The sequence below is a fragment of the Chelonoidis abingdonii genome, chromosome 6 (genome assembly GCF_003597395.2).
Source record: "Chelonoidis abingdonii isolate Lonesome George chromosome 6, CheloAbing_2.0, whole genome shotgun sequence".
Classification (NCBI taxonomy): Eukaryota; Metazoa; Chordata; order Testudines; family Testudinidae; genus Chelonoidis; species Chelonoidis abingdonii.
The window spans coordinates 1,806,038-1,819,902 of record NC_133774.1 but is presented as its reverse complement, the minus strand read 5'-3'; the positions used below and the strand labels follow the sequence as shown (position 1 = coordinate 1,819,902).

The 13,865-nt window shown below is 57.1% G+C and overlaps 1 protein-coding gene and 1 long non-coding RNA gene across 2 annotated transcripts in view; both read left to right on the top strand.

The window, feature by feature from the left end:
* The first annotated feature begins 6,737 nt into the window (after positions 1 to 6,737).
* On the top strand, positions 6,738 to 9,222 carry LOC142046960 (uncharacterized). The gene is made up of 3 exons (XR_012656046.1): positions 6,738 to 6,901; positions 7,677 to 7,764; positions 9,204 to 9,222. It is a non-coding gene; the product is annotated as an uncharacterized LOC142046960 (long non-coding RNA).
* A 1,664-nt stretch (positions 9,223 to 10,886) lies between these two features.
* The window catches only part of LOC116828827 (receptor-type tyrosine-protein phosphatase U-like), a 59,972-nt gene continuing 56,993 nt past the window's right edge, over positions 10,887 to 13,865 (top strand). Inside the window, exons 1-2 of the mRNA XM_075066809.1 lie at positions 10,887 to 12,015; positions 12,819 to 12,935. Of these exons, the coding sequence (XP_074922910.1) occupies positions 11,902 to 12,015; positions 12,819 to 12,935 (231 nt within the window). The 5' untranslated portion in view covers positions 10,887 to 11,901. The remainder of the gene's footprint in view (positions 12,016 to 12,818; positions 12,936 to 13,865) is intronic.

Sequence of the window (13,865 nt, the reverse complement as noted above, 5' to 3'; positions counted from 1 at the left end):
GCAGAGTAGAACTAGCTTGGACCCCGACAAATCGGCTCCGCCATGCTGAGGCAGGTGGCCCACCCCCGAACCTGGCAGATGAGGTCAGCGCCCCAGGGGTGGGTAGAGCCAGCCCCACCATGGCACTTAGCCTGGGCACCCAGCAGTGTGGAAATCACCTGGAACCTGAAGGCCACTTGGCTGGGCACAAAGGGGCAGATTGCAGCCCCCCTTCACCTCGAACAAGGAGCTGCTGCCCGCAGGGACCAGTCGTCCCAGCGTGCTGTGCTCAGGCTTGGTCTGATGGTCATACCACAGAGACCACCAGTCCCAGCACTGGCTTCAGCCTGGCTGTGTGGTCCAAGGTGACACATTGCACGCTGGGTCGCGTGGTGCTGGGTCACATGGTGCTGGGCAGTCCAGCAGATAGGGGCTGCACCGGCACCCAGATTGAGCTGGGTTTAGGCCCAGCTCTGCCACGGACTGTCTGTGTGACCTCGGGCAAATCACTTCACTTCTCCCCCTCTCCCTGTCGTCATCCTTGTCTATTCCAGTGCAAGCGTTTCAGGGCAGGGGCTGCCTCCCTGCATGTGTGCGTGCAGCACCCAGTGTAATGGGGCCCGGAGCCTGGCTGGGGCCTCTGGGCATCACTGTGAAATGACATGGACCCAGTCTCAAAGGGCTGGGAGTGGCCGTACGGGTCACACCGGGGGTCCCTGCCATAGCCAGTGTCTGTCCTGGGCACCTAGCTACGCTCTGTGCCTGACTGAAGCCCATGGCAGCAGTACACTGTGCATGCTGTGGATCTCCCAGGGACCTGCAAGATGCAGACTGGCTCAGCGACTAGGCAGGAGTCTGCCACATGCCAACTGGTTCTGGTTCTGTTGCTTGCAGGAGAGGCCCAGACTCCCCAGCCCGGGGGCCTGGCGCTAGCTGTGGCGGTGCCGGTGCTGGTGCTGCTGGCCGCAGGGGCCCTGCTGCTGTGGTTCGTGCTCACCAGGTCAGTGTGACTTAGTGGGCCCCAGGGGTCCCATCCTGCACCGGCTCCTGCTCGGCTCCTCTGGCTGTACGGCTGGTAGTGCCAGGTGGCGAATCCCATGGGGTGTGACAGGTAGTGCCTGGGGTAGCGTGTCCCTGAGTCCCTCGACCCTGTCACTCTGTGGAAAGCTGCTAAGAGGTGTTGGGCTCAGGACGTTTCTTTTCACCTGGCCCATAGCTGAGCCAGACATGCCTGCTGGTGGTGCCCCATGTCGTTGGCCTGGTAACAGGCCTTGATGTGCCTGAGGACAGAGCACCCGGCACTGCTGGCTGGGCAGTGGAACAGAGCCTCTGATATTGAATAAACTGCAGCTCCAGGCCAGCCACAGATGGAAGTGACCGAGTCACTGGTGTCCCTGGCCCGTCAGTGACTTCCCCACAGCGTGGGAAACCCAGTGGGGGTGCCAGCAGCCCACTTCCTAGGGCCAGAGTTTAATTTGTAATGAAAGTGGTGCCAGGGCTTAAGCAACTTTTTTGGTTTCATAACTGATGGGGCAAACCCAGAGATGCCAGGGCTCAGCCCTGCCTGGCCCGGAGGTGCTGGGGCTCAGCCCTGCCTGGCACAGCGGTGCCGGGGCTCAGCCCTGTCTGGCTCAGGGGTGCCAGGACTCTGAACTGCCAGGCCCGGAGGTGCCAGGGCTACGAACTGCCAGGCCCAGGGATGCTGGGGCTCAGCCCTGCCAGGCCCAGAGGTGACGGGCCCAAGCCTGGCAAGCCCTGACACAAATGAAGCCCTGTCTAATGCACCGACAGTGACATCCCCAACCAGCCGTCCCAGAGGACACGGATCTGCCCCTTGCTGGCTGTCTCAGTGCAGTGGCCAAGGGCTGAACAGCCATGCAGTCCGACTGCCCCATTAGCCCTAAGGGTGGCCCCGGTGGGTCAGGGTCAGGGCACATTGGCAGGAGCTGGGGGGGATGCGTGTTTTGCGGAGCTGGGCATGAACAAGGCTGCCAGTTGGGCTGCAGGGCTGTGAGCTGGCTGCTTTCAGCAGCACCAGAGCGACTTAATTCACAAAGTACAGCCCCTCCCTGGGCACGGCTCCCCAGCGGCCTGGCCTGCCCAGCGCGCCCCTGCCTGGGCAGCAGAGCCACAGCCACCCGAAGGCCCAGGCAACTCCGGGGAGCTGGCCTAGCCCGGTACCCTGCATAGTGGGGCCCGAGTGTTGTGTATTTGGTTGTCATGGTAATAGAATCTTGTGTTGCTATAGCAACTGAGTCGGATTATTAGGGGATAGCCCAGCCAGTTTGGGTGGCTGTTGTTAGCTCTGTGTGTGGCAAGCAATGGCTGCTCCAAGGTTTGCAGCTCTCTGGCTCCAGTGATTTCTTCCTAAACTGCTGCCCCAAGGATATAACAACCTGGCGACGAGGGTGGGATCCCTGTGCTGTCCCAGCAACAGAAGGCGGTAGAAGTTAAGGTACAAAAACAAACAAACAAATCTTGTTTGCTGCCGGAAGGGCGTGAGAACTGGCTGAAACTAAAACCATGGCTACACTTACAGGGCCACTGGAACCTTTTGAGGACACTGTAGTGCAATGGCCTGTATATATTGAGCATTTTGAGCTTTTTGTTATTGCAAATGACATTACAGAAGAGAAGAAGGTGCCAATATTCTTAAGTGTTGTAGGGGCTAAGACCTACTCCCTGCTACGCAGCTTACTACACCCTGTTAAGCCAGAGACTAAATCTTGCAGTGACATTGTGGAAATCCTGAGGTCCCATTTTTCTCCAGAACCAGTGGTAATTGCTGAAAGATATCGGTTCCACAAAAGAGACCAGAAAGAAGATGAAACAGTTGTACAATTTGTAGCAACTCTGAGAAAGCTAGCAGAACACGGTGAATTTAAGGAGATGTTAAATGATGCCCTGCATGACAGGTTAGTGTGTGTCCTGCCCAGTGAAGCTATACGAAAGCGCCTACTGACAGAGGCTCAGCTTACATTACAGAAGGCTGTTGATATTGTTGTCTCCATGGAACTGGCTACAAAGGAGGCACAATCCATTGGTGCATCCCCTAGGGTGCAAAAAGTGTCACAAGAACCTACCCACAAAACTGTGCAGAGTCAAGAATGTTACTGCTGTGGTAAGCTGGGTCACCAGGCATCAGAATGCTGGTGTAAGGACCTGATGTGTCGACACTGTGGCAAAAAGGGACACACTGAGTGTGCCTGTAAACAAAAGAAAAAGAGGTCTGTGGTCTGGCCCACCAAAAAAAAGGAAATCTGGCATACTAGATGATGCGACACAGGATGACAAGGAGATATTTCTCACAAGAAGAGAGCCATTCCAAGGTTTTGTCTTTGGTCAGTGGGCTCACATGAATACTAGGTAACCCAGTTGTTGAGCGGAAAACCTATATGCATGGAACTGGACAACGTAGCAGCGTCGCTGGTCTCCAAGACTGTGTATTAAAAACTACAGCATCTTCCACTTAAAGCAACAAACAGTGCTGAAAATGAGAAGCTGTGCCATGTGGGTACTACGTGAAGTTAAGTGAGTAGTGGACAGGCTGCTAAAACCACGTTCAGAACTTCGCTGGGCAGAACAAGCCTGGTTGTGACTGAAGCCTGTGGAGTTGCATTAACAAAGGTAAGGAGCATTGCTAAATTTGCTGAAAAACGTTGACATCACTTTTTTTTTTTTTTTTGATTTTTCATCTTTTTTTTTACCTAACAGTTGCTGCGATGCGTCCTATGGAGTGGGAGCAGTCATGTCACATGTATGTCCTCGGAGAAGAGAGACCTTTGCTTTTGCTTCACGCTCTACCAAAGCAAACTACTAGGCAAATCGAACGTGAGCTTAGACTGTTTTTGAATTCGAAGTTTCATCAGTACCTGTTCGGTTGAATTTTGAATTCTACTCATGACTCGACCCTGCTAAATTTTGTCACCACAATGCATTCCATTAGTGCTAGTCTATGCCAATGGTGGGCATTGTTGCTTCCGCGCACAAACATTGAAACAATATGTCGGAAACCTCTGATGGCAGTGGATGTCTTCAAGGCCTGTTTTGCCAGTAAGCATCGAGAATTCGCCAGAAGGAATCTTTTACTTGAACAGGTGAGAATACACTAGCTGGCTCTAGAATAAAGAAACAACTCGCGTGAACCCAGTATGTCTAATTATTGGACCTGGGTGATGCATAGACACTGACAAAACCTCTCTGGTCTCAGCGACCTGTACTATATGTTCTGGGAGGAACGGAGTTATCGTCAATCTGGTTGTTCTGTTGTGGGGGAAGTGTCATTATTCCACAACCATGAGATCACAGATGTTAGAACGGCTACATTCCGTCACTGTGGAATGTGCGCAAGAAGGATATTGAGAGCAGCTATTTTTGGTGGCTGATTGACAGTGCTATTGAAGAGAAGGCACAGAGCTGTATGTATGTCAGGGTGTGAGGAATCACCCCGGGGTACAACCTACATCCATGAGATCTAGCCTGAAAACATTGGCACGTATTCAGTTGTTCACGCACCTTGAAGGAAGTATGTTCTTGGGGTGTGATCCCATTCTAATGGCCAGAAGTCCTCTTATATGCAGTCATATGCAGAGAGTACGTATCAAACCATGAGAGATCTTTGTCGTTATCGGTCTGTCGAAAACTTGTGATGACAACAGACGCAGTTCACTCTCAGGAGTGTCAAAGTTTATGAAGGAAACGGGATACACCACATCACTTCAGTACTATATCATCCATCCACAATGGATTAGCTGAAAGATTTGTGCAGACATGAACAAGCTTTGGAATTGGCAGGGACTATTATCCATTCAAGAAGCGTCTGGGACATATTCTTATTATCCTACGCAGAAAACATCTCAAAAATGCTCGAAAGGCCTCAGCCTTTCTAATGATGGGACGACAGCTGCACACTTGCTTTGATCTTGCTGAAACTTTCTGAATCCTGGACAAACGTCAACTCAGCAGCAATATAAGTATCAGGCGCCCAGAGCAAAAGACTGACTTGCTGGGAAGCAGGTTTTGCTTCGGAATTATAGTTCGGAGGTTAATGGATCCTCCACTGTCATTGCTCAATTTATGGCTGTTTCTACAGTCCGGATCGCAGAGGATCTCACCTGTGTGGGACATGTGAACGAGTCATACCAGTCTCAGGAACATCTCAGTTAGTCGCTGACTTCACCACTCCAGCGAGACACCAAATCAAGAGTCACTAGTTCCTGGACTTTCTCCTCATTATGCAGTCGCGAGATATCACCTGTGCGAGCACAAGATGGCAGGATACTCCCTCGCCACCTCGTCGCAGTGTGTTATTCTTGTGGGCAAGCAGTTTACGGAAGAAATACTGGAGCATGAGAGCTGCAATCCTTGGAGCAGCCATTTGCTTCCACACAGAAGCTAATCAAGCACCCAAACGGCGGCATCACCCTAATACCGATCAGTTGCTCCATACGTAAACAAGAGTCTGTCCCACGACAACAATAACACAACTGGGGTGAGGCTTCGGGCAGTGGGGGCGGCTCTGAGCAAGGGCAGGAGCGCTGCTAGCTGGCGCTGAGGTGTACTCTCCCTGGACGGGCAGGCTGATCCAAGCCATTGACAGCAAGGGCTTGTAGCTGGGCTGCCTGTGGGCCTGCAGGCCCAGGAGAAGCACGGGCAAGCTGGGGCGCTTCCGGGCGTTCAGGGGGATATGCTCTCCCCTCTCCTGGCTCTCGCGCTCATCTCCGGTCCAACCTTCGTAATCTGCAGGAAGAGCGGACGCTCAGATGCCACAAAGAGCAATGGGCAAATCCCCTGAAGGAAGCGGGAGGGGTGGTGGAGCTGGAGGCAATCTGGCCCGTCTGGAGTGTGGCATTCAGTGCAGTCCGAGGGCTCTAATGCGCTTCCCTGGCCGGTGGGCGAGGGGATGCGCCTTACAGAGGCTGGGGGCCTGGCTGGAAGGGAAGGTCTCGCCTCCTGGGCCACGGGCCTGCAACTGGCAGTGGGAGGAGGACAGGGGTCCCTGACCTGGCGGCGGATGCTGACACCTCCAGGATGGGGGCCCTGGTGGTGGGGGTGGCACCACACAGGGACAGGGACCTGGCCACGAAGCGCGCATGGCCTGACCCTCTCCAGGGATTGGGGGGCCCCTGGCTGGTGGGGTGACATCCGCACAGGGACAAGGACCTGGCAAAAGGGGGTGATCCGATACTTCGTTTTAGGAAGTGGAATCGGAGGCTGGCGTGGGGTGCACCACCCAACGGGACAGGGGACCACTGCCAGGAAGGGGGTGATGACCCCTCCCAGGATTGGGGGCCTGGTTGGCGGGGCGTGACACCTTCACGGACAGGGGCCCTGGTGGCGGGGTCGCTGACAACCTTCCCAGGGATCTGGAGGGCCTGGCTCGCTTGGCGGGGCGGCACCTCGCATACGGACAGGGGCCATGGCTGGGCCCGGGGTACACCTCAACAGGGATTGGGGCTGGCAGGGGGTGCTGACACCCTCCCAGGGATTGGGGGGTTCTGGCTGGCAGGGGGTGACACCCACACAGGGATGGGGGGCCCTGGCTGGCAGGGGGTGCTGACACCCTCCCAGGGATTGGGGGGTTCTGGCTGGCAGGGGGTGACACCCACACAGGGATGGGGGGCCCTGGCTGGCAGGGGGTGCTGACACCCTCCCAGGGATTTGGGGGCCCTGGCTGGCAGGGTTGGTGACCCCAGCCCAGTCTGAATGGCAGAGCTCCAGCGCCTTGCAGCCAGGCCCCAGGGACAGGCTAACCCCTGGTTTCTGGATCCCAGCAGGTGCAAGCAAGCTGCGCACGCAGATCCCGGTGGCTGAACTGCTGGAGTCTCTGAAGCGGTTTAAGAGAGCGGAAATGGAGGAGGAGGGCACAGAGGATGATGCAAATCCTGAACGGCCCCCAGCAGGGCGCAATGCGGAGTACCAGGTTGGTGCCAGAACTCACTGCACATTCCAGTCTCACTACGCTGCAGCAGAGCTGTATGGCATGTCTACATGGGGAAATGTTCCCCCTGGGATACTCTGATTCCAGAGTGGCCACTCTGTTGGACCTGCATCAGGGGCCTGTTTACGGGATGAGTAGCAGGCAGTGCTGGTATATAATACTTTACGTACTTTTTATTGCTTACAAAATAAACCTTCCATACTTTACATTTATACCCCAAGAATTCTGCCCCTGAGTTCGTAGTTAGAAGTTCCGATGGTTAGCTGAGGTTTATTTTAATTACAAGGTGCGGGGAGTTCGCAAATACCGCACCATATTTAAACTGGGTTTTGATTAATAAACAACTTTAAATTGCCAATGTGTGAAGCCTTCATTTACAATTTACTTTGTGACGTCATTAGTTTTTCTTTTTGTTGTTAACACGTAATGTATGTACTTATGTTGAGCATACTTCATTTACACTGGGCCTTAATAGGCTATTACACATTAATGGATATATATATACACATGTCCCAGCAACATGGGGCGCTGTTCCAGACTAGCTGAAGCTATACAGCTGTAGCGCTTGACCCTATTCTGGAATGACTCCACCGTGAAGACAAGCCTCTATCAGCCATGCTAGCTGAGCTGCGCTGGTCGCCTGGGTCACGCTCTGGCCCCAGTGCCCTGGCGGGTGTGGTGCCCTCAGGCTGGCCCCTGTGCCAATAGGGCTGGCAACTGGGCATCTCTTACCTAAGTCCCTTCTCTTCCCCTGCAGAAACTGGTCTCAGGTTTACTGCACCCAGGCCATACCGGCAAGGAGCCCTGCAACCAGGCCAAGAACCGCTACAAGAGTGTCATCCCATGTGAGCAGAGCCTCTTCTCGCATCTTTGCTGAGCAGTGTGCAAACACTTCGTTTTACAAAGGAGACGCTGCAGCCAGGCTACCTGGGCTGGGATCCCAGTGGAGCACAGAAGCCAGGCAATGCTGGGCCTGGGTGCTGCTGCAGATGGGAGACTGCCAAGGAAACCTAGGTGCAGTGGGGAGCGGGGCAGGTGACTCAGTGGGGTGCTCTCCGTTAGGAGTGAGTGCTGAGTGCAATGCCCTGGCTTGGCACTAGGGGGTGCTGTGCAGCAGGGAGCAGGTGGGTGACTCCGTGGGGCTCGCTCTCCCCTCCAAGTCCATGCTGAGCCCCATGCGGTGCTGAGGGCCCTGTGTTGCTGGAGGTGCCATATATGGCTGCTGCGTAACATGGAGCCCTTCACCTCTCGTGGTCGTTCTAGATCTCACGCACATTTCCCCAGAGTCAGGGGGTCGACCTGCCGTACTGATCAGATATCGACTCTGATAATTCTGTTCTGCCCCCGACATTCCCCCACCAGCTCCTTTCCTTGCACGTATGAGTCTCTCTTCATGCTTACCCGATGTAGATTTGCAATGTATCTAAGCAGCTGCCACCTCCCCTGCCAGAGGTGGCTGCCCTGTGTGGTGGGCAGGGCTGCTGTCCCCATTGTGCAGGTGGGGAACTGAGGCACAGAGAGGCTATGGGACTTGCTGTCACGGAGTCCCCGGGCGATGCTCTGGAACTGCTCCCCACCAAGCCAGTCAGGACTTTGGGGAGCCTCCTGTCCCTTGGAGCAGACTTGTTCAGGGCAAGAAGCTCACATGTCTTCACCTCCTGGGTCTCTCCTTGGAGCACATCAGGCTCTCTACCCCTCCGTGCGCTTCCCACAGTAGCCCACCCCAGTGGGTCCTGGGAGCCCAGGGTCCTGCACCCCCTTTGCAGTCAGAGTGACTCTCAGCAGCGTACCCAAGGGTTTATTTGATGACAGGAACAGGTGTCTAAAACAGAGCTTGTAGATATAGCAAACCGGACCCCCTCGCCTGGTCCTATTCTGGGGGGCAGTGAGCCAGACCCGACGCTCTGCGTCACTTCTGTGTCCCAGCCAGCTCCAGACTGAAACACCTCCAGCCCCTCCTCCTCTGCCTCAGTTCCTATTCCCGGGCCAGGGAGGTCACCTGATCTGTCTCCAACTTTAGGCATCCCCTTGCAGGGGGGAGGCCTGGCCATTGTTGCCGGAGACAGAGGTCGTTCAGAAACTGAAAGGCCCCCCACAGTATTTCGAGGAAACATTAAGACAGCCCCACTTCGTCACAACGGCAGAGCTGGCCTGGCGTCGCTAGGGGCCTGGCTCCGGGCTGTGGGCCTGGCCATGTCTGTCTGTCTGTCTGGCGCATGGGCAGGTGGCTCTGCCCTTTCACTGGGCTTGTGTCTGGTCAGTGATCGGCCCCCCTTTCTTTCAGACGATCACTGCCGTGTGGGTGCTTGCATCGACCAGCCCGGGGAGACTGATATACATCAACGACCAGCTACGTCGATTTGTAGGTCCCAGGCAGCGACGGCCGCAACTGTGCTGCTCCATGGCGAGGGACAAGGGGGGCAGAGGGAGGTTCCGGGGACCGGGGCAGCCCACTTCCTGGCACCACAGGAACAAACCCTCCCTTGCTCTGAATGCAGCCATCCTCCCTCAGCCCTGCGTCCAGTACATGGGTACTGGGCGCGGCTGCACAACGGGGCCCTCAGGGATTGCACCGAGTGGGCAGCATCTCTCACAGAGAGTGTCCAGTCAAGGGGAAATGGGGATTTTTCCAATGATGGGGTAATCTAATTAAGGCAGCCTGCATGGACTGCGCTTACACATTTGGAGACATTTCCCCCTGAGGATGCCAGATACGGGCAGGGGAAGCTTGGAGAATCTCATTAGCTCCGCACTGAGAGCCTGTAACCCAGGCACCACGGCCAGCCAGGGCTGGCCCTTCCAAAATCTGGGTGCTTAGCATGAAACTCCCCCAAGCTTATTACCAGCTTGGACCTGATCTCGCTGCCACCATCCAAAATTTCCAGGGTTTTGGCCCCCTTCTGGTCTCCCCAAACCTTCTCTGGAGAGACCCCCAAGACTCAGAGACTCTGAGTCTCCCACCAAAGGGAAAACAACCTCCTCCCCTTGTCTCCTCTTTATCTCATCCCCCAGCTCTCCCTCCCTGGGTTATCCTGGGCGATACTGTACTTAAACTCCTTGAATGCAACACCCAGAAGTTCCCTCCCTCACTTTGAAAAATCCAGTTTCCTGATTGGTCCTCTGGTCAGGTGTTTGGTTCCCTTTGTTAACCCTTTACAGGTAAAAGAAACATTAACCCTTAGCTATCTATTTATGACACATGTGGAGCTGGCATATGGCTGCCAGCCAGCCTAGTCCAGGGCCCATCTAGCCTGGGCTCCTACCTCTTGCAGTGGACAATGCCCAGTGGCCAGTTCTGCAGTGGCCAGCCACAGGAGACGTCTCTTCCTAACCTGCTTCCACTGGGGCTGGCTCGTGTCAAAGGCAGCAGGTGTTAGACCCTGCTATGGCGTTATCCTCTCAGAGGCAATGCTGGCGGTTCTCACTCTCCGCGCCGCAGTGAGCCCGGGCTGACTGCCGCTCAGTGATACCTTGTAGCAGTGAGTTCCACAGGCTTATCACCTCTCGTGCACAAAAAGGGCATGCAGCCGCTCTCTTCCAGGGGCCATGGCCCTGCTCCTGGGTTCTGAGACGGGGTGAGTAGGGGCCTCTGTCTGAGCCCCTCTATCCCAGTCATGGTCTGCTCAGCAGGGTGACCGGGCATCAGCAGCTACAGCACTGCAGCTGGAAGGCTCCGGAGGAGTTTGGAGGAGAGGGAGGGCGATGCACTAAGCAACAGAGACTGAACCGCTCCTGCCCTGACTGTGCGGCCAGAGCCCTGATCCCTTTTAACAGCAGACAGGCGCACAGATTAGCGCAGACAGGCGCCAAGACAGGCGCAGACAGGCACGTAGACAGGCACAGACAGGCATGCAGACAGGCACAGACGCATGCAGACAGGCATGTAGACAGGCACAGACAGGCTCAGACAGGCGTGCAGACAGGCACACACTGGCACAGTCAGGTGCAAAGATAGGTGTGTAGACAGGCGCAGATACGTGCAGACAGGCGCAGGCTGCTCCTACGTGCCCAGGGGCTCACAGGGCTAGTCAGTGAAAGTGCTGGGAGTTTCTCCCTCCAGATGCCACCTCCTGCAGCCCCTGGCTCTGTGCAGTGCTTGGGTCCGGGTCTCCAAGCTCCCGTGCAGATAGGAGACACCCCAGCGTGAGGCCCCCTGGCCCATGGGATCGACCTGACATTGAGCTCTGAGCCAAATCACGTGCTACTACAGAGACGGTGCTTTCCCCTTTGGTCACTGGACTGTGGGAGACAGCTCAGAGCAGCACCTGCCTTGACACCTCCCTTCCCGCCCCGGTGCCTGGCTCATCCTACCCCCTGCCCTGCTTGTGCCCAGCCCACACACTGGGCCCTAGTCAGGGCCCTGCACCCCCGGCTTCCTGTGATTCACCGTGACTCTCAGCCAGCCAGTAAAGCAGAAGGTTTATTTGGACGACAGGAACACAGTCCCAGACAGGTCTTGCAGGCACAGACAACAGGATCCTCCCCAATTAGGTCCATCTTGGGGTCCCAGGAGCATCACAGCCCCCTTGGGGGGTCAGAGCCCTGTCTGTCCTTCCCTCCATTCCCCAGCCGGCTCCTGAAACTCTCTCACTCTCCAGCCTTTGTTCAGCTTCCTGGGCAGAGGTGTCACCTGTCCTCTAACCCCTTCCTGGGTTCTCAGGTTACATGCTCAGATATCCTCACTCCAGCCAGTCTCCCATCTCCCAGTGCAGATCGTCCTCTCAGGCCAACACCCCTCACTCAGCATTCACAGCCCACAGTAAGAACAGTCCCAGTTCGTCACACCTGGCACCTCTGACCTCAGGCACTGTGCTCTCTGGGCTGCCGCGCTGCTCTGCATTGCTCTGAGCTGGAGTCCTCAGGGGACAGGCCATGGGCAGTGTGACTGGGCTTCCTGGTCCGTTAGCATGGCAGCTTCCAGGGTAGGTGGTGGCGCACCCCCTCAGTCCCTCCCTGAGCCCTAGGACAGGTACTGACGTGCTATGTTCCTCTGCCCAGGCCCGCTGCCTGGCACCGTGGTGGATTTCTGGCAGATGATCTGGCAGGAGAAGACCTCGGCCATTGTGATGTTAACGGGTCTGGTGGAGCAGAACAAGGTAGAGAACCCAGCTTCCTTTGGGGCCCAGGTCCTCAAACAGCCCCACCCCTCCTAGCTGGGGTCCACGCTCATTCGGGGCCTCAGCCAGGCCACTGGGACCCAGGCTGCTGCTTTCGCTGGTGCATAGCTCTCCCCACGTGGGAGGGGAAGGCCAGCCCAAGGTGAGACGCACTCCAGGAGGGAGCCCTGTCTTGGAGCACCAACGGGGAGCTGAGCAGAGACATGAGAGGCGGAGAGTCCTACATGGACCAGCAACAGAGGGGAGGCTAAGGGACTGGTGCACTGAGAGGAACCCAGGTCCTGGGCGGAGAGCTGGAGCCGGGGTGGAGAAAGCCAGTGCCTCTGGCCGGGCAACTGCGGGGAGAGGGGAAGAAATTCCATACAACTTCCCAGCACCAGCACGTCTGCCTGCCAGTCAGGGGTCAGCGATCCTTGGGCCTGGCATGGGGTGATCCCTGTGCCCATGGATGGGAAGGGGATGGGGCCATTCCCCTTCCCACTCTCTGCATGGCGGGGAGCTGTGAGGAGGCTGGCCTGCACGCCGGGCGGAGTACGGTGGGATCACAGGAGTGTGCAGTGGAGAGAGCACCGGTATCACTGTGGTGATGCCAGACATTTCCCATGGCTGGTGTCCTGGCACGGCCATGCCACAGCAGGCCCCACAAGCCCAGCCCCAGAGGCCAGGCCAGGGTCGTTCCCTGCCAGGGGCTCCCCTCCCCACTCCCCAGCACAGCCCTAGCGGAGGGTGGGGGGTGCAGAGTGCGGGTTTGTCAATGCTCAGGGGTCGCCTGCTGTTAACAGACAAAGTGTGAGCAGTACTGGCCGGAGGATGAGCAGGTGTACGGGGACTTCACGGTGACACTCAGCAACACCTGGACAACCACGGGCCTGGTCACACGCACCTTCCGCCTGCAGAGGGTAAGGTGGGGAGCAGGGGGCAGAGCCTCCTTGGGCTTCACCGACAGCCTGGCCGTCCTGCCCCTCCAGGGCCCCAGGGACTCCCCAGAGCTATGGGGTGGTGGGGGGAGCGATGCGGGGAGGTGGGGCAGTGGGTTGGGAGCGCCCTCTGCAGGCCCATGATACACTCACAAGCAAACCTAACCCAGAGCAGCTGTTGCAGCATGTGTAAACTCAGTGCTGGGGCACGGGCGTTTCCCAGGGTGCGGGCGTTTCCATGGGTGCGGGCGTTTCCCTGGGCGCAGGCGTTTCCCTGGGCACAGGCATTTCCCAGGGTGCGGGCGTTTCCATGGGTGCGGGCGTTTCCCGGGGCCCAGCAGCTGGCTGGGAGGAGCTGCTGCCCCGTCACTCGCCTGGGGACCCTGGCCCCCCTGAATGCGGGACACGCCCTGTGTTGCTGTTGTGCCCGGGAGATGCAGGCAGGCCTCTGGAGAATATCACCCTGCGCGTTAGCCCGTCCGGGAGTCAGCTCCAGCCATTGCCCAGTCTCTAGCCTGCGCAGATGGGAGAGCTGCTTGTGGGCAGATCCCAAAGATGAGCGCGCAGGCCCCTGCAGCCCTGCTGGGCAGGTGAGGCTGTCTCAGCCCGTGCAGCGTGGCTGGGCCCTGGTGACTCTAGATCAAACAGGCTGTGTAGCATAGCCTGGCTGGGCTCTGAAACTGGCCTGCACCTGCCAGCCGGCCCCACTCCATCACCCCAGCCCTCCTGGTGTGGGTACTCTCCTGCAGCTCCATGTTCTCAGGGTGCTGGGGCTCCCGGCAGCCTGACGACAGGGGTTGCTGGTTGTCACAGAGCCCCTGGGCGATGCTCTGGAACTGCTCCCCACAAAGCCAGTCAGGACTCTGGGGAGCCTCCTCTCCCTTGGAGCAGACTTGTTCAGGGCAAGAAGCT